The 20,948-nt window shown below is 34.2% G+C and overlaps 1 protein-coding gene across 9 annotated transcripts in view; it reads left to right on the forward strand.

Annotated features, from left to right (window-relative positions):
- The window catches only part of NFAT5 (nuclear factor of activated T cells 5), a 182,887-nt gene that overhangs the window by 104,600 nt on the left and 57,339 nt on the right, over nt 1-20,948 (forward strand). For 6 of the 9 annotated variants that reach the window (XM_032424469.1, XM_032424473.1, XM_032424472.1 and 3 more), the window contains one exon: nt 11,294-11,419. In XM_032424469.1, coding sequence (XP_032280360.1) covers nt 11,294-11,419 — 126 coding nt within the window. Of the gene's footprint in view, nt 1-11,293; nt 11,420-20,948 lie in introns of those variants that run through there. The other 3 variants (XM_032424477.1, XM_032424479.1, XM_032424478.1) reach the window with 2 other exon arrangements.

The following is a 20,948-nucleotide window of genomic DNA, read 5'->3' on the forward strand; positions in this document are numbered from 1 at the left end:
GCAAAAGAATGAACTGCTGTAAGCAGTATCAATAAACTGAACAGACAATGCTGAGTGAAAGAAGCTAAGCACAAAACGATATATCCTTTATGATTCTTTTATTATATAAAGTTCAAAAATAGGCAAAACTATAATCTATGGTAATAGAAATTAGAAGATTGGTTAGTTTTAGGGCTGGTACCTGAGAGGAAGCATGAAGGATGCTTAAGTAGCTGGGTGGTAGTTGTTATGTGTGTGTCCACTTTTTTAAATTCTTCAAACTCAAGACTTAAGTTATGTATACTTTACTATATGTATATATTGTGCTTTAATAAAAAGTTGAAACACTGAAAAACAGTCTATTCTGAAATTATGACCTATAAGATAGTAATAATCATCTGTTTTATTTATATATACTTTATGGTCAAGGCACTTTTCACATATATCAATACTATGATTATAAATATAAAAGTACTTTGTAATTTCTAAATTACAATGTTATCAGATATAATTTATTTTTAGAACAATTTTCCATTTTCTAGAGCTCTTTCTCTACTTGTTTCTGTTTATGGACCACATACATCATGGAATAAAAAGATTGCATAAGCTACCCTTTCATTTGCTGTTGTAAAATGACAACCGAAAATCATTATCAAAATTAATAAAAAGAGTGGCTTTGTGGATCAGTAAAGTGACATCTAGTTACTATATCAAAATCAAGCTATTCTTTTTTTGCAAGAAACAAAGTATTAAACTTTCATGTTATAACAAATGTTACTTGTATTTAGAGAATAGCCAGGAGGTAGATGATCTGGAAGACTACCATATGCTGTCAGAGTGTTACTCATTGAGAATCTTTGGGTTTTACCCATAAGAGGTAATTCTAGATAATATCTCTCAAGTTCAAAATAATAAGAACTGTGCTAATTTGCTTTATTATTTTATGTATTGTTCAGGTCTGCCTGTATCACGTATAAGTATCAAGTATCTGAAGTTATCTACTGCCATGTGAAATAACAATTGTCATTTTAGTCAGGAATGATAGACAACACTCCTTTTCTTGATATGTAAATGGAATTGTTTTCTCTTCAAAGTTTAAAATTTAATCTGAGAGGATGATTCAGCTCTTTGTTACTGTTCTTTTCTACTGTTTAGGGAAAAAAATAAATAGCAAAACTCATGCTAAATTTGAGGCTAAATTTCATGCTTTAAAGTAAAGTAAAGGTTCTTGGGTGCCTGGGTGGCTCAGTCGTTAAGCGCCTGCCTTCACCTCAGGTCATGGTCCCAGGGTTCTGGGATCGAGCCCCACATCGGGCTCCCAGCTCCATGGGAAGCCTGCTTCTCCCTCTCTCACTCCCCCTGCTTGTATTCCCTCTCTCGCTGTGTCTCTCTCTGTCAAATAAATAAATAAAATCTTAAAAAAAAAAAAGGTAATGGCTCTTTGCCAGAATCAACTGTGGAACTCTATAAAAATGTGCATTCTGTGATCCTGCCTACTGTAAACCCTTATTCAGTAAGTCTGTGATGGAATCCCAGTGCATCTTCATTCAAGAAAAAAAAAAACATATTTCCAAATGCAATTCTGATATTCCTTATTTTTTAAAAAAATTTTTTATTGTTATGTTAATCACCATACATTACATCATTAGTTTTAGATGTAGTGTTCCATGATTCATTGTTTGTGCATAACACCCAGTGCTCCATGCGGAATGTGCCCTCTTTAATACCCATCACCAGGCTAACCCATCCTCCCACCCCCCTCCCCTCTAGAACCCGCAGTTTGTTTTTCAGAGTCCATTGTCTCTCATGGTTCGTCTCCCCCTCTGATTTCCCCCCCTTCCTTCTTCCCCCTCCCGTTATTTTTTTTTTTTTTTTTTTTTTTTCTTAACATGTATTGCATTATTTGTTTCAGAGGTACAGATCTGTGATTCAACAGTCTTGCACAATTCACAGTGCTCACCATAGCACATACCCTCCCCAGTGTCTATCACCCAGCCACCCCATCCCTCCCGTCCCACCCCCCACTCCAGCAACCCTCAGTTTATTTCCTGAGATAAAGAATTCCTCATATCAGTGAGGTCATATGATACATGTCTTTCTCTGATTGACTTATTTCGCTCAGCATAATACCCTCCAGTTCCATCCATGTCGTTGCAAATGGTAAGATCTCATTCCTTTTGATGGCTGCATAATATTCCATTGTATATATATACCACATCTTCTTTATCCATTCATCTGTCGATGGACATCTTGGCTCTTTCCACAGTTTGGCTATTGTGGACATTGCTGCTATAAACATCAGGGTGCACGTACCCCTTCGGATCCCTACATTTGTATCTTTGGGGTAAATACCCAGTAGTGCACAGGAGTCCATCAAAATCCTAAAGGAGAACACAGGCAGCAACCTCTTCAACCTCAGGTGCAGCAACTTCTTCTAGAAACGTCACCAAAGGCAAGGGAAGCAAGGGCAAAAATGAACTATTGGGACTTCCATCAAGATAAAAAGCTTTTACACAGCAAAAGAAACAGTCAACAAAACCAAAAGACAACCGACAGAATGGGAGAAGATATTTGCAAATGACGTATCAGATAAAGGGCTAATATCCAAAATCTATAAAGAACTTATCAAACTCAACACCCAAAGAACGAAGAATCCAGTCAAGAAATGGGCAGAAGACATGCACAGACATTTTTCCAAAGAAGACATCCAAATGGCCAACAGACACATGAAAAAGTGCTCAACATCGCTCGGCATCAGTGAAATCTAAATCAAAACCTCAATGAGATACCACCTCACACCAGTCAGAATGGCTAAAATTAACAAGTCAGGAAACGACAGGTGTTGGCAGGGATGCAGAGAAAGGGGAACCCTCCTACACTGTTGGTGGGAATGCAAGCTGGTGCAACTACTCTGGAAAACAGTATGGAGGTTCCTCAAAAAGTTGAAAATAGAGCTACCATACGATCCAGCAATTGCACTGATATTCCTTATTGATTACCACTGTCTTAAATAAAGAGGCAGAAGTAATGAACTTGCTCATTTGTTTATTGCCATTAATGGTAGACAGATATTTTTGATCTCTAAACAATCAGCTTGCTTCTAAAAGTATGAGGTTTGCATATTCTGTTTGTGGATAATCCTTGTGTGGAGTAGAGAGGAAAAAGTGAGCCTTGTTGATTTATTTAGTATTGGCTTGAGGGAGGAAAAAAATTCATGTTACATGAATAGAAAAGGAGAAACTTGATAGGAAATAACTTTTTTAAATCACTGAAAATGACCCTAAAATATAAAAAGTAATTTTTATCTGTTCATTAAGAAAATGGTAGTTTAGGGGCGCCTGGGTGGCTCAGTCGTTAAGTGTCTGCCTTCGGCTCAGGTCATGATCCCGGGGTCCTGGGATCGAGCCCCGCGTTGGGCTCCCTGCTCAGCGGGAAGCCTGCTTCTCCCTCTCCCACTCCCCCTGCTTGTGTTCCCTCTCTCGCTGTGTCTCTGTCAAATAAATAAATAAATAATTCTTAAAAAAAAAGAAAATGGTAGTTTAGGTGATCATAGGGTGGAAGCTAGAAGATGGAATATGGGGAAAATAGGGTACTTGGAGTAGAAAATACTGCAGAAAAATGACATTTAGTTAAAGTGATAGAACATTCTGGTAGTGATAGCACATTCTGGTAGTGATAGCAACAAAAATAAGATAGATTTTTGTTTGTTTTGTTTTCCCTCACTGAGATTTTGGGGATAGAAACAAGAATTAATGTCTTATAATTGTTTGGGTAGAATCAATCATGATAGATGATTTGTTCATTCATTGATAATATTCCTTCATTCTAATTGCATAGACAGGAATGCTGGAGAAAGGATTTCTCTTTCTCCTGTTCAGGATCTAGCTTTAACCAATCTTGGCTATGCTAATCAAGTCATAACCTAATAGGAATATAATTTCTTCTCTGTAAAAACTGAGGGTTATGCTGAGTACTTTCACTGCTTCTACCTCTAAAATTCTATGCTTTTTATGTGAATTTTAGGTTAATCTCATAAAACTACATTCATTCCATTCATACCATTCTTGCCTAGCTCTCTTTGTATTTAATCTCTCCTTTCTTTTTTCACACATAACATCTATGTCTTGGTAGTGATTCCATTGGTTATTTATATACTTGCAGTCTAGTTCACTGGACTGCAAGCTGTTCGAAAACAGAGACACAGGTCACTTTAGTGTCTGCACCAATGAACACAAAATGGATTAGTGATGACAAAATTAGGTTTTTCTTCTTTTAAAAAATAAACTTCTGAACTACCTTGTAATGCAAGGTCTATGCAGTTAGAAATAACACTGAAGTTAGGAACTCTATTTACTGTGTTATCGTGCCTGACACATAATTAGCATTATACTGTGCTTAATAAATAAGTATATGAATGAATGAGCAAATCATTATTTATTACCTGTCTTTTCAAGATAAAAAACAATATATATAAGGGCGCCTGGGTGGCTCAGTTGTTAAGCGTCTGCCTTCGGCTCAGGTCATGGTCCCAGGGTCCTGGGATCGAGCCCCGCATCGGGCTCCTGGCTCTGCGGGAAGCCTGCTTCTCCCTCTCCCACTCCCCCTGCTTGTGTTCCCTCTCTCTCTGTGTCTCTCTCTGTCAAATAAATAAAATCTTTAAAAAAAAAGAAAAGAATTGTAAAGTTTTTAGATGAAAAGTAATACCTACTAGAAAAAATATGTGTTATATTGAAATGATCGTGGAATTCAAATTGGTTTTATTTCCCAATTGATATAATTTATGCTGCTGCATATTATTTAAAATACAAAACAAATAGATTGTTTTAGGAAGACAATAATAAAATATACACAGGAAGAAGTGATATGATTAAGTAAATATGTGACAGCAAACTATTAATTGACTTAAACTTAGATGAGAAAAATTCGTTAAAAAGAGCATCACCTACTAGTTATTCTTGAACTTCATAATCTTTTAGAAACCAAATATTCAGTAGACCTGCAGCCAGTACATTTTTCCAGTGGAGATGCCAAGTATGATGACTGTCAAGCCTGAAGTGTTTTTAACAGAATGAATGCTGTCTCTCTTCAATGCAGAACTATGTTGGCACAGTGGAGGTGCCAGGCATTTTGTTTTAGAATGTCTGACATGAAACCATAGCCATGGGATTCACTGGCTTATTGAGATAGTTCATAGAGAGATGGAAGGGTAAGGCAATTAGTTCCCAAACCATTTGCAAGGACTTTTTGAAAGTCTTTTAATTCTGAGGTGCTATGCTAGCTTCATATTTAGACTGTAAAAAAATTAGTAAAACCCCATTTTTTAAATAAGGTACAAATGTTTGTAAATGGATTTTTCAGTATTATAGTATTTGCATCTGATATCAGGGAGCATTCATTATTTGAATAACTAATATCTCTGCTGTATCATTAGTTTACTTTTTGTTAAATTTTAAAACATTCCCAGAACAAAGTAACATCCTTTTTACCACAGATATTTCTATTTATTTATTTATTTGTTTGTTTGTTTTATTTTTTTAAAGATTTTATTTATTTATTTGAGAGAGAGAGAATGAGAGACAGCACGAGAGGGAAGGGGATCAGAAGGAGAAGCAGACCCCCCGCTGAGCAGGGAGCCCGATGTGGGACTCGATCCCGGGACTCCAGGATCATGACCTGAGCTGAAGGCAGTCACTTAACCAACTGAGCCACCCAGGCGCCCAGATATTTCTATTTATGGCTGCTTGCTTGATAGTTAAACAGAAACAGTTTATTTCCAGAGCTTCCCCCCAATCCTGTCTTTTTATCATTCATCTCTGCATGCAGTTAAGTCTGTAGTATTAGTTGTGTACAACTTTTATTTATTTTGTTACCTGTAAGTAAGAAAGTCTTCAGAAAAGTCATAAAGTGGGCTCTCTGACAAATTTGGTCTTTACTTTCTGACCCTAAGGCAATTGAACATTGAATGCTAGCTATCAGGTCAAGAAGGGTGAGGTAAGGATACAGATTCCAACAAAGGAATGATAAGTTGTAGAGTTCTATTTAGCAGGTCATCTTCTAACAACTCTGTGAGGCTATACGCTATCCATGCATAATCTTTAATTTTTTTGTATTTACTGATTTCTTACATATTTTCATAAAAGAACATCTGTGAGCCCACTGTCCAGCCCAACTTATTTCTGTTCCTCCTTTGTCCTGTCTCTTTCTCCCCATCAAAGGAAACCATTGTCCTAATAAACTTTATATTTATCATTCCTTTTTTTTGTTGTATCACATATGTTTTTCATTTTTTACTGTTGCACAGTGTTCAAAGTCTTTATTGGTAAAACCTACCTCACAGGATTGCTTTGAAATTAAGTTAAAAATGTATATAATGAGCTTTGCATAGTGCCTGAACCATCCCCCAAAGCTTAATAAATGATAGTTGTATTATTAATGTTTTGCTGAGAGAGAACAAGAAAAGCATGCCTTTTCTCAGCTGTTTCCTGTGTTTTATCTCCCTGGACACTTTCAGGGGAAAGTGAGAGAGTATGGGGGTTTGAAGTCTTTTCACCTTTTCCTGAGACTGAGCAACTTGCAGAATGAAGCAGTAGAGAATGGGATTTGGATTATCAGCGGTTAGGGAACATTGTTCCCAATTGAGAAAATTAAAAAAAAAAAAAGCTGCACTATTAAGTTACCAACTTTTCCCTTCTCTTTCACTGCATTGTGCCCTCAGGATAGGATTTCTGTCTACTTTGAGTTTAATGCAGTATAGTGAAACAACTCATAGCCAGTGTTGAAGAATAAAAGACCAAATTGACCTAGAAAATAATCAGTGACATAAGTGGATCAATTAGAGTTTACTGAATGACCAAGCAAACAAACCAGCCAGTTAGCCCATTTTTACATTGTTCACCTTCCCACCCAACATTGGGAAGCATTGGTTTGCTTTCAGAATCTGAAAATAATTTAATTCCTCCATTTCTTCCTTCCCTCTAATGGCCCTAGACTCTACAGTATTGCACCAACATAAGACAAATTCTTGATCTTGGGAGCTTGTTTCCTTTTCTGCCTAATTTCCTTTTTCATACACTTATGTTAATTTCTATTAACAAAGTTATTTATTACAAATAACAAAGTTATTTATATATTTATGAAGTTATTTTACACCTGCCCTAATTCTATTACAGGGATATTTAAGCAGAGCACTTACATGGGATTTTGGTCAATAAAATTCATAATAAACCATTAGTGAGTTGATTAAACATTACTGCATAAATTATTAGCAACATTAATAGAAAAAATAGGTAGGACAATAGTCACTTCAATCCTGGCCGACCAGGGTAAGAATTCCTTAGAAATCAGTGCCTGGCTGGCTTAGTTGGTGGAGCATGTGACTCTTGATCTTGGGGTTGTGAGTTCAAGCCCCATGTTGGGCATAGAGCTTACTTAAAATAAAATAAAGGGGAGCCTGGGTGGCTCAATGGGTTGAGCATCCAAATCTTGATCTCAGTTCAGGTCTTGATCTCATGGTCGTGAGTTCGAGCCCCGCGTTGGGCTCCACGTGGAGCCTATTTAAAATAATAAAAAGAAAAAGAAAATAAAAGTAAAATTATTTCTCAATTAAAAAAAGAGAAAGTGCCTTTCAGTACATTGTACAAGAACAATTTTTACCAGCTGTTACATTAATCCTAACTAAATTTCACTTTATTCCTCTGGGCAGATATTCCAGCATTGCATGATCTGTGATGAATCGTGACACACAATATATCCCTCTTAAGCCTATGTCATTTGCAAATTTAATCTCTAAACCCATACATTTTTGGGTGCTGTTGCTTAGAGTCATCTGTTTTATTAAGTCTACATTTCTTCATCGTGGTTATGAGAAGTTTTTAAGATTTTCCTCAGATATTTTTCCGAATTTAGGATAACTATACCTCTGGCATTTTCCTGATCCTCTAATAGAAGAGCCTTAAAAAGCAAATTAGATTAGTGTGCAGCTTGGCCTTCATAATTTCACTTTTCACAGATACAAGCTATGTGAAGAGATATTTTTATCCAGAGGTTTATTAGGAACAGTGAGAGATGTACCTTGCTCCTGTGCAATTTCACTTGTACTTGTTCTATTCCGCTTGCTTGCTTGCTTTGAAAACAGCTTTGCTGATGTATAATTTACATATCATAAAATTCACCCATTTAAAGTATACAAATTCAGTAGTGGTTAGTTTATTTACAGAGTTGTGTAACCGTTACCATAATTCAATTTTAGAACATTTTTACCATCTCAAAAAGAAAACTGTGTCCATTCTCACGTTCTTCTTTTTTTTTTTTTTTTAAGATTTTATTTATTTATTTGACAGAGACAGACACAGTGAGAGAGGGAACACAAGCAGTGGGAGTGGGAGAGGGAGAAGCAGGCTTCCTGCGGAGCATGGAGCCCGATATGGGGCTTGATCCCAGAACCCTGGGATCATGACCTGAGCTGAAGGCAGACGCTTAACGACTGAGCCACCTCGGCGCCCCTCTCACGTTCTTCTTTTAAAAAAAATCTAGAAGTGATTTTACTTTTGTTTTCTAACAAAGTCTTTCCCCAAGAAACTGCCTTTCCATTATGGATTTCCTGGTCTCTTTCTTCATATTCTGTGTTTATAAACCTAGAATTTCATTCCTTCCTTATCTAACTAGTTTAAAAAATAACACAAGAAAAATAGATATGATGTCTTAACATGAGGTGGTTAGTACCAACTTAGGACTATTTTTCAATTTCGTGGATTTTAAAGTACCTATGGTCTTAGTCAGGAGCTCTTTCATTGGGTAGTGGATACTGTAAAACTGTAATTTGGATTGAATTTAGGAGTAAATGGCAATAGTATTAACAGCATAATTTATATTCCTTTAATGTTTTTATGTCTTATGGGAAGCAGATTTAAGAGTAAGGCCAGTATATGTGGTTGGATTGTACAATTATAGCTTGGGGAGAGTTTCTTCAAGATAATGGGGTAAAAGAGGGGACACCTGGGTGGCACAGTCGTTAAGCGTCTGCCTTCGGCTCAGGTCATGATCCCAGGGTCCTGGGATCGAGCCCCACATCAGGCTCCCTGCTCTGTGGGAAGCCTGCTTCTCCCTCTCCCACTCCCCCTGCTTGTGTTCCCTCTCTTGCTGTCGCTGTCTCTCTCTGTCAAATAAATAAATAAATCTTAAAAAAAAAAAAGATAATGGGATAAAAGAAAATTTTTAAATGAGGATTTAAGTCTTAGAGAGATTGTTTGAAGTAGCAGAGCCAACCCAGTTATGTCTAAAATCAGAACCTGTGATGGTAATGACTGTATTAACTGCTTCTTCCCTTGGGTAGATATGATAAAACTTCTGACTTCTTTAATTTCCAAACATTTCAGTCAGTTAATCAGAAAATACCTTTGATGAAGGAATGAGTCCATGCTTCCTACACCTTCTACTTCACCTTGCATGTTACTTTGTTTGTTTTGGGGAGTAGGCTGGGCGGAGGACTAAGATATAATAAGTTCTATATTTAGTTACTTTTTTTTTTTTTACTTTCCACTGTATTTTTATTAACATTGCTTTTATACCTCTAATATAGATTCAATTTTATACACTTCTTTGGGAAAGGTAGAGTGTTTCAGTTCAGCCCACACAGGTTTGATTTGTTTTGATTTATTTATTTTAATAATTAAAGAAGTGGAGAAATAGTTCCAATTAGTGAAGTGCTGTTAGTGATGGACTATTACTAGGACTTTTTTTTTTCTTGATGGATATATTTTGATAGATCCTTTCTGTTTTCATCTATGCTATTTTTATTTTCATATTTCCTTTTGGTTTGTTTGGACAAAAAAAGAAGACTTGAGTATGCTTCTCTTATGTATAAAGAAGTCATGTTTTCAGCATGTATTGAGAAACATTGTTTTAAAATCAATATTCGATGATACTGGCATTTCTGTTTTAATTAGGTTCTCTAAGTGTTAGAGTTTTTCAAAAGACAATTTTCAGTTGATTCTGTGCTGTGAGTGAAGATCATTTAATAGTAAAACTTCTGGTTTTAGCTTTCCTTCAGGACATTCTTCCTTATCCCTATCCATGTCAAAGTTGGTGTACATAATTCAAAGATTAATTGGAAGGTTCAAAGTATTTATGTATTCAGTGATCAGTTACTAAAGGTATTGTTTGTTATCAAGGATAAAATGTCTTAGAGTGCTACCTTTGTTTTTTAATCCCTCATGCAAATGATTAATACTCTTTTTTATTTGTTGGAATGTTGGGTTTCTTGGAATACTGGGCAAGTCCCTTAAACCCTGTGTCTCAGTTCTTTTTGAAAATGGGCATATGATTCTAAATGGTTGTTTGAAGTTCCTTCTAATATTGATTCTACTACCTTTCCCAGATATTTTGAGAATTATTTGTGCCCAAAGCCATACAATAATAAATATAAAAAATTTTTTAAAATAGTAGATATAAATGTAAATTTATGGACAGTGATTATAAAGTACATTAAAAAGATATATGAACATAAAAAAAAGATAGGGATGCCTGGGTGGCTCAGTCATTAAGCGTCTGCCTTCAGCTCAGGTCACCAACCCAGGGTCCTGGGATCAAGCCCCACATCGGGCTCCCTGCTCAGCGGGAAGCCTGCTTCTCCCTCTCCCACTCCCCCTGCTTGTGTTCCCTCTCTTGCTGTCTCTCTCTCTGTCAAATAAATAAATAAAATCTTTTTTTAAAAAAAAGAGTATCCAAACTTGTGCCTTTCTAGAGTTTGGAGATAGCTCAGAATAAAAAGTACAATATTTCCTTGAGCTATGACATTCCTTGTTTAGCTTTTTTTGGGAGGGAAAAATGCATTATGATAGAGAATTAAAATATTTGCTATAAGGTGCTGGGTAGAAGAGCAAGGCTAGACTAATGGTCTCATTGGAGAAGCCATTTTAAAGCTGATAAGAGTATGGTAAGTTACACTCTTATTATTACAAAGGAAGATATTGGGCCATTTTGGGTTATTTGATGTTTCTTGTATTTTGTCTGAGTTTATCCAGTTCTAAAATTTAATAACTTTAGAGACCATCTTAAATATAAAGGAAAAAGCCAAGAAGAAAACAGGGGACAGAACTAATAGAAATTCATTCTTTAGTAAAATTGCATAATAAAAGAAAAATATTTGCTAATAATTCTTTACAACAGTAATTATATGGAGGGTTTTTTGTGTGTGTGAATAATGTAGTTCTCCTCCTGAGTGAAAAGACATATTAATTTCATGTATTAATACATGTTCATGTATTAGGCTATTGACTTCCACTCTCTTAAAATTTTTTTCTCCTTCCTCCTGCAGAATCTGTCTATGATCTTCTCCCAAAGGAGTTACAGTTACCTCCATCTAGAGAAACATCTGTAGCATCAATGAGTCAGACAAGTGGTGGTGAGGCAGGCTCGCCTCCTCCAGCTGTAGTTGCTGCTGGTATGCATTTCATTTTATTTTATTAAAGAAAACTAGTGTATTATCTGGCCAACATGAACAGTGCTGGCAAAGTTCATATCAAAAAAGAGTGTGATTTGAGGGTTTGTTTTAAGAGGTTTAAAAATAAATACTTTTAACCTTAAAATATTTCAGTATACATTTCTTGATATAATTCTTATTTCTTAAAATTTCACATTGGCACATCTGTTAGTGCCATTTCTTTTCTAGGAGCTTATCTTCAGATGTGAAAACAAGCTTGAAGCTCTTTTGTTGACTGCACATAAAAAAGTTACATACCAAGCTATGGATAGAAAATTACATTCGAGTCTCTATTTAACAATTCTTTTTTAAAATTTGCTGAAAGAAAAATATTTTGTATAATCTGAAAAAGAACTCAAGCACTCAATTCTCTTTTCTGTTTGTAGCATGTTTATTACAACCTTTTCCCTACATTTAAAAACGTGACTTTAGACTTCTTTTAAATTTAGTTGAAAGTAATGGAAGATTTGAATGTAATATTTATGTGAAAGCATTTCGTAATATCAATGAAAAAGTATGGAGAGTAATGTTTGAAATTTATCAAATTTATTTTTATTCCGCTCTCAAATCATACACTTTATATAAAATTGGTTCCATTTTTTAATGAACCAGAATAAAAGATTGATGGATAAGCTAATAGAAAAAAGTCTTGATTATTGATAAATTAATGAGTGCTTTCAATAATATTAGATTGCCCAACTGTATTTCTTTTTTTAGTTGGGTTTTATACACTGCTAAGTGTGTTCGGTTTAAAAAAAGGTAAAAAGATATATACATGTATACACACACACACACACACACACACTCTGAAGTTTTATCCTTCTAAGTAGAGGTTTCTTATCCAATGATACCTCTCATCTTTTAAATGGTACTTAAATCCATCACAGCATTGTGTTCAGTAAATTCATTTCATTTCAAAAAGAACAGTGAAGTGGAAGGTTGTGGTTTAAATAAGGATTTGGTACTGTAATGGAACTTCATATATTTTTCTTGTATGCATTAACCAATGTACCATTAATCTTGTGTACGAATCTTTTCCCTGAGCTGTATACTGCAGTGTGCAGCCTTCCTCATTGAGGGCAGGAAAACTTTAAACATAACAAAGAAACTTATCAGCCCTGCTCACTGTTCATGTGTTGCCAGACATTTTCTAACAGATTCTGTGGATTTAACTGTGATCTTTTTAGTAATCAAATTGGTAAGATGACCTGGTTTTACTTTATATCCACTGGGTTCTAAAATGTCCCTGAATATTTTTTCTGGAATTAAAATTTTTTAATATTGCTTAAAAATTGTATCAGATGATAAAATATGAAAAAAAATATTTTTAATGAAATATTTCACTTTAAATCCACAAGTAGAAATTGACTAACTGATTTCTTTTGTATCTTTTGAGATTATTTTTTATAGACTTGTTGAATCTATATAGAACTAAAAGTCTGTTTCTTCTGTGCTTTTTAACATCTGTTGACAGTAGATCCAGTTCCTTTTAAAAGCTGAAAAAATGTCAGCGAGGTTTGGAAAAGAACACTTCCTCTTAAGTAATACCAAACTCAATTTCAAGTTTTTTTATATATAGATATTGAAAGTTCTTGAATTTGAGTCACTAATAGAATGTTGATCCTCCCTCCTTCCCTCTCTGTATTTGAGAAAATCCTCTCCAGATAAATTAGATTGAAAGACATGAGTTGAAAATCATGAAAATAAGAGAATTAACCAAAGGAAGTATTCTGAAGTAATAAATTCTTATTAGATCGAGAAGTTATTGACATTCCAAAGAAGGTGAAGAGAGTAAGGAGGTAATATTAACAGCTTTCTTATTCACATGTAGAAAGTTTCTATGATCTAAAACCAAGTCATTTGTAATTTTTTTTACATAAATTTACTTTTAGTAACCAATATAATCTTATTCTAGGACTCTGTCTTATTAGTAGAATAGTCTTTGTCTTGTAACATTATAGGTAAGAGAGTTTAAATTACAGAATAATTACTGTAGGGAAATCAGTAGGTATCAATATAGAGTTGCTTTTTTATTTGACATATGAGTATCTTTAGTGACATAACTGTCGAAGAGAAGGATTTGGAGTAAATTACCAGTTACTCAGTGTTTCCTGGCCAAAAGACTTGATGTCTGGGGAAAGGCACATTAATTTAGACTTATGTGAATTTTATTTTTAATCTATACATTTGCTGTTTAAATATGAAATGCATAAAAATGATGACTCTTGATGTAGTTAATTCTTCAGAGTTTTGAAGGAGCCGGATTGGCTGCTATCAGGTATGAGGGCCTGGTGGGAACAGACTTCTAGTTCTGCTATAAAGGTTTGTGTTTCACAAGTTCTAAATCAATTTAAATTTTAAAATTTAGAGGCTGGGCATATAGGTGTTCATGTACATTCTTTATTACTTAATTATTTAAAATGTGTTTCTCAGATTCGCCAATCTAGATTTTTTTCCCTTTACATATTACTGAGGGAATGAATAAACATGATGCTGCTAATCCACAATCCAGAATATTGGATAAAAGAATATCTCTCAAGCCTTTTTCTGCCTCTGTACTATTCACACTTTTATATAACATCTTTTTATCGGGTAAGTTCCAGGTTTGGGGCTGGGAGAAAGAGGGCTTACTTCTACAGAACTCCTCCCCACTCCGTGGGCCAAGTGTCAAAAGCTGGGAGATATAGTTGAGAATCACCAGTATGAACTTTGTACTCCTTCTCATTTTTTGAAGCCCTTTGCTTTTGTCCCACTAGAAAGGTATTTAAGAGTTTGAGGTTCAATATGTGAATGAATAAGTTTCAGAAATACAGACTTTCTGAACAGTATTGTAGGTTCTCAGTAGTTAAGACAGGGGCCATTTTCCTAACACAAAGTTATCCAAATGAATTAATGGCATTTTTGGCAAAATAAGGAGTTGCTCAAGAAATGCATACTGTAAAAGGATTCTTTTGGTTTGTTTTTTTTTAGGGGGGGAATCCTATAGTATAGGTTATAAAGAGCTAAAATCCAAGTATTATTTAGAAGAACTAACACAGTTACACCAGAGTTTGGGGAGTTTTTGCAAAGAGATATGGCAGACATTTTTCTTAAATAACAGATTTATTGATAGATAACTCCTATACCAATCAAGTATTTTTTAAAATCTACTTATATGTTTATAGTTTTTAATGCTTAGATTTGCTTCATTTAATTAAAATAGGAAGTCTTTCACAGAAGTGAACAATAAACTTTAATCTTCATTTTAAGAAATCAGTTTATTTTCTTACTCTATCCTAGACTCTGTCTTCATTTTGGGATATGGCATTATGTTTATTAGTTTGTATCAAAATATGACTTTGCTAAGGTAACTGTTTCAAGTTTCTTTAAAATTTTTATTCTAATTCTTGAGATAAACAGTGAACTAAACAAACGATAAGTTTTATAATTCAGCCAGAGAATCTTAATAACTAGTTAGTGATTCTTTTGTTAGTTGTTTTCATAAAATTGCTGTTTTACTTTCAGTAATTATATATTAATACTTTTTTAAGAAGTAATACAGTCTCAGGATACTGATACTTTGTAGCACTTTTTAACATGTATAGGTGTACACACAGATTAAGCATGTATAATAGAAATACATGTTGAATATCTCCACTAGTTAGATCACTGGAGGTTTTTAAAGGCTGTAATTTTAGTTAATAACTTTACATGAAGTGATCCATATAATAAACTTTTCTGTTGGAAGAGAGAGACTTATTCAATAGTGCTTTGAATTTTATGCCACAGCAGTTAATAAATCGCAAGTACCTAACAGGTATTTTCTGTACTGAAAGAACTTAATTGAGTGCTATTTATATTGGAGGAGAGGACGCTAGAGAGCTAAATTAATGTCCTGTTACCAAAGAACAGCTATGCTTTAATTTGTTTTAGACATCTTAATCATCTAATAAAATTATAGGAATTTCTAAACCATCCATAACAACAGAGCAGTACAAAAAATGAGTTGAAGAAAATGTAAGTTACATTTTTGAGTTCCTACTGTGTAATAGAAATTGTGCTAGACAATTTGCATATCATCATATCTCAATTCTTTCAGGCACAAGATACCTCTCTTCTTTCCTGCTGGGGTCTAAGTTCTTTTCTTCTTGCCATTGTACTTCAGGAAATTGTGTGCTATTACTTCACTTAGATAACAGTAGTTCCTGGACTAAGCAGTGTGTAGGATATTGACTTGGAAAAGCCATATACCCCTTTAATTTTGCAAGTTTCAGGGTCTATGAAATTGGAATATGATTTCTAGGAGAACATTAAGTTTTAATAACAGTGATTCACAGCAACAGAATTGCATAGTCCTTTGAATTTATTATAATTTATTTACTAGTGTTAGAAAGTATTTACGGATATGTAATTTGTATTTTTTTGAGTTGAATAAATTTTGAGGAGCACATTTGCCTTTGATTGCTGTCCTAAGTTAATGAGGTAAACATACTTCAGAATTTTGGCCATTTATGTAGTATAGTATTCCTAAAATTAAACCCAAAGCTCATTAGCAGGAAAGGTGATTCACCTCTGTAATCTATGTGTTGATGTTGTGAGCTACAACGTGAGTTGATCGTGTTTATTCCTATGGCCATTTCTACATTTGCTAGAAAACTGGACCCCTTCCAGAAGGAAGTCAGATTCTAGTTACAAAAATGTTGCAAATAGGTTTAAAAACTCTACTCCTAATTCTGTCTTTTTACTGAAATTATATTGTAAATCTAAATGGGTATACATTTATACATATAGAAATATGTATGTATGTATGTATAGATTTATGTTAACATCTGCATTATTAAAATGAAAAGCATAAGCAAATTTGGGACATAATGATTAATTCAGAAATAAGTCAGAGCTTAGAGAGCCTGGGTGGCTCAGTTGGTTAAGGTTAAGCTTCTGTCCTCAACTCAGGTCCTGATCCCAGAGTCCTGGGATTGAGCCCCTGCTCAGCAGGGAGCCTGCTTCTCCCTCTCCCTCTGCTGCTCCCCCCTACTTGTGCTTTCTTACTCTCTCAAATAAATAAAATCTTAAAAAAAAATAAAATCATATGTAGTAAAATGTTAGCATTTGTTAAAATATGAGCAGAGGAAACATGGGTTTTCGTTTTAAATATTTCATAATTTTAAAAATACCATGTGGCAGATGATTAAAATAAGTCAAAATGTTCAATGAACTGTGCTCTTAAAAAGTAATAAAGGCCTGAGATATATTAGATACATGATGAATTTATTTTTGGCATAAGTGAGGGTACATTACCTTTTCATCAATAAATGCAAGTAGATGTCCATCAGTAATATTTATTTAGCCCACTGAGGAAAATTCATTTCCCGTGTGTCCTTCCTTCATGAAAAGGTGTTATTGTCAATGAAATTAAATAGAAAATAACTGAGAAAGCACCTCAAAGTGCCAGGCCTGTACGGGCATAATCTAGATATAATACACACACACACACACACACACGTATTATAGTTTTATTTCTATTTATTTATTTTTCCCACATATGAAATATAAAATTAGTATGGGTTTTGGTATCATAAGGATCTAACTTGAATCTGATTGCTGTCCTATCATTTCTATCATATAGACAGAATTTTGTGGAGGTTAAATAAATGTATAATATTACCCCTGTAACTAGACACTAACACCAACTTTTTCTTAAGGTTATTATAAAGATAGATATGTAAAATACTTAACATTACCTGACAATTAGTGATCATTCAGTAAACATTCACTTTCCTCCCACATGAGTTACTCCTTTCATTTGTAAGGTTTTAAAAAGTCGGTCTTATTTTTATAAAAATAAACTTTTTAACCTTATTTTGCTTCTTTCTTTCCATTCCCACCCAGTCTGTTTTTTACCTTTGAAATTTTGCCTGTCACCCAAGATAGAGCTGCACATGGGCCATTGTATTTACATTCTGACTTATTCTTTCATGTTGACACTCTCTTAATAGGAGCCCTTGTATATAAAAGAGACATTGATAGAAGATGATGAGTCATGGGGAGAATAGACATTTCCCAAAGGGATGATTCTAAAAGGTGACTATTAAAGAGTTCTAGTTCCTAGAATTCTCTTCCCACTTTTTTTTTTTTAATGAAGTGATACATTTGCACGATCAGGTATCAAAACTCCTAGTAGAGCAATATATGACCTCCCTTCTGTTTTTTGCTTAGACACTTTGTTTTGTCTGCAGTTGGATCTAATATCCACTCTAATCCAGACCCAGGTGTAAAACCCAAGTAATTAAATTACAAGATTTTAATGATACAAATAGTATTTTCTTTCCCCTTTTTGGTCTCCTCTAAAAAAATGTGAAGACATTGGACTAGAGTTGACAGGAGTACCTTTATTATTTAATCTAAATATATTAAAATGTATTGCATGATAAAGCATTGAGGTGACCTTCATATAGCATTGTTCAGAACTGTTTTTCTCTAAATCCCTTATCTAAGTTAATATAGTGATAATCTCTGTTTTTGTATTAACGTAATGTTCTCTTTCAAGTAGTAAAATAGTTGAATAGTTGTCTTTTTTTTTTCTTCAGCCTGTACTTCTTGGGGTCTTTGACAATGTAATAAATATAGTTATCGGCTAGTGTAATTATCCCCTTTTATCTTTAATTGCTTTGAGGTAAAGGATTCTTTCTGGGCTTTAGTCCCTTCACCCAGTATTGACCAGTGATGCTATCCAGTAGTACTTAAATCACTGGATGTTAGAAAGCATCTTTCTTTTCCAACAGGAAAGGATTTAAAAACCAAATTGCATAATATATACCTAGTACATATTTTACACTGTGCTTAGATACTTAGGATTGAATAAGACAAAAGATATGTTTAAAGCATTGCTATAAATGTCAGGACACTTACAAATTTTGTGAGCATTTTATTTTTCGGTTAACATTCTTTAATAAACATCCTGTGAATAGGGGCACCTGGGTGGCTCATTCGGTTAAGCATCTGACTCTTGATTTCAGCTCAGGTCATGATCTCAGGGTAGTGAGATTGAGCCCTGCATCAGGCTCTGTGCTGGGTATGGAGCCTGCTTAAGATTCTCTCTCTCCTTTTCCCTCTTCCCCTCCCCGTACTCTGACAAGGTAAAAATAATTATTTTAGGAGAATTTAGATTAAAAATGGGAGAATAATTATTGTGTAGTATTAGAACCCTGATTGGCAATTTGATGGACTGGGGAAGAAAAAGATGGTTTCCAATAAATCAGTAACAAGTCTTTCAGCTTCAGCAATAGTGCTAATAATTATTTTTTAAAATAGAGCCTCTAGGATCAACCGTTTTATGTACAATAGCATATCTAATTTAAAAGTGAAAATTGTTAACTTTTTTTGAGGGGTATGAGGACATATGTGGAAGTTGGCCTGAGAAATGAAAAGATTCTTTTGCTGCTAAAATACAGAAATTTCTGGGGCGCCTGGGTGGCTCAGTCAGTTAAGCAGTTCCCTTGGGCTCAGGTCATGATCCCAGGGTCCTGGGATTGAGCCCTGAGTAGGCCTCCCTGCTCAGCAGAGTCAGCTTCTTCCTCTGCCCCTCCACCCTGCTCATGCTCCTTGCACATCGATCGCTCTCTCTCCCTCTCTCTCTCCAATAAATAAAATCTTGAAAAAAATAAAATAAAATACAGATATTTCTTTCTGCTTGAGTGTTTTGATCAGAGCGTATTCTCTTCTACTCTTTAAAGGAATTTGGGTAAAGGCACAACCTAAAAACACCTGAGAGAGGGCATTCTGGCTTATGGATTAGATTGCATTAGTATACAGAACACATTGGTGAATATGAGTTAACAAAAATTTTGGATAAGAAATTTTTCCACATGCATTTATTTGGATGTTGATAATTTAATTTTTTTAAAGTTTGTTTTAAAACATTGCTTATTGTGGCATGTAAGCTTATGTTGGGTGGGAAAAGTACAAATGGAAATTGAAATTGTTAAACATGTAAATTAAATGATCAACCCTACAATTTTGTTTTTTGTTTTTGTTTTTGGTAAAGTAATCTGGATTGCTTATTTTATATGCTGGGATGCTAGTTGTTTTTTCTATTAATACACTTAACTTGCATTCTAGCTTCGCCATTCAGAGACAGGCATCGTGTGGTGGGTTGTGTGACAGTGTCTGTCAATAGTGAAGACAAATAGTGCCAGAGACACTTAACCCATCCAATCTCACCCAGGGTATAGGTCGGTCTCGTTTTCAGACTTCTTCATAAGTCTTTTTTTCTTTCTTTCTTTCTTCCTTCCTTCCTTTCTTTTTTTGTTTCTAAATAGTGGATTGATACTGATTGAAACTAAAAACTTTTTGTAAAGTTTTAAACTTTACATTAATACTATAAGAAGAAGAAGAAGAAAAGTAGAAAACGAAGGTTGGCATGTAAGGTGTTGACAAAGCAGGTTTGCAGCCACTTTGTGTGTTCTAGATTTTTCAATCCCTTAGCAACATGAATGTTGGCCTTACAATTTTTTTCTCTCAATATCTTTCTTCTTTGATCTAAAATTATGTCCTTGTATCTGGTGACTTTTATCAGGCAAGATGTTTAGATTTGAAGTCATTGTTACCAGAAAGAAAATGAAATACTTAAAAAGGATAACTAAGTTTGAACAATAAGTATTTTAGACCAGAAATGTTTCCAAATATCTGGATTGTTTTTTAAGATTATTTTCTGAACAGTCAATGGTTTACTCCTTCTCCGTTCCACTATTGGTTCACTTAAGCACACTTGCAAAATTTTATGGCTTTTAATGACTTTGTTAGGAAGCTCAACTGATTTTGCCCTGATGTTGAAAAGTTATAAAATATATGTGCATATTTAAATACTAGGGATCACATTTTTATCTTGGAAGCTCAGTTAAATGCCATTGCTGTCACATATTTTAAATTAGTGAAAGGTATTTGTTTCTTTTGAGGACTTTAAAGAATATTTCCAATTTCAAAGCTTTCCATAAAAAGTTTAGTTAGTTCCATATAAAGTGTTATCCTTTTTTTTTTATGGTATTTTAAGCACTAAAATGATATGGTAATTAATTTCTGGTTCACAAAACTAGAACTATAATAGTTCTTAATTTTAAAATATAGTTTAAGCAAGGAGTATATAAAATCTACACAAGTGTCTGTATGTGGTAGCATTTAAAAGTCCATTTTCATCTTTCTCATCAAATTAATAATACTTAGAAATTCTGGGATATCTATGTAGGCATTATCTGCTATTCTCCTTATCCCAACTACTTTGAATATTCATAGTGAACCTTAATGATTCCATCAGTTCTTAAAAGCATATAATATACAACTTATATTCACCATCATTACTGGCATTTGGTCTAGTAATTGGCTACTGCTAATAATAGAATTATTAGACTTAGACATAGAACACTATAGATGTGATTCTTCCTTTCACTTACACATTTTAGAATTAATGTATTCTTTTAAAATTGTAAATTTTCATTAGTAAATGTAGAAACGGTTT

The sequence above is a fragment of the Phoca vitulina genome, unplaced genomic scaffold (assembly GCF_004348235.1).
Source record: "Phoca vitulina isolate PV1807 unplaced genomic scaffold, GSC_HSeal_1.0 scaffold30, whole genome shotgun sequence".
Classification (NCBI taxonomy): domain Eukaryota; kingdom Metazoa; phylum Chordata; class Mammalia; order Carnivora; family Phocidae; genus Phoca; species Phoca vitulina.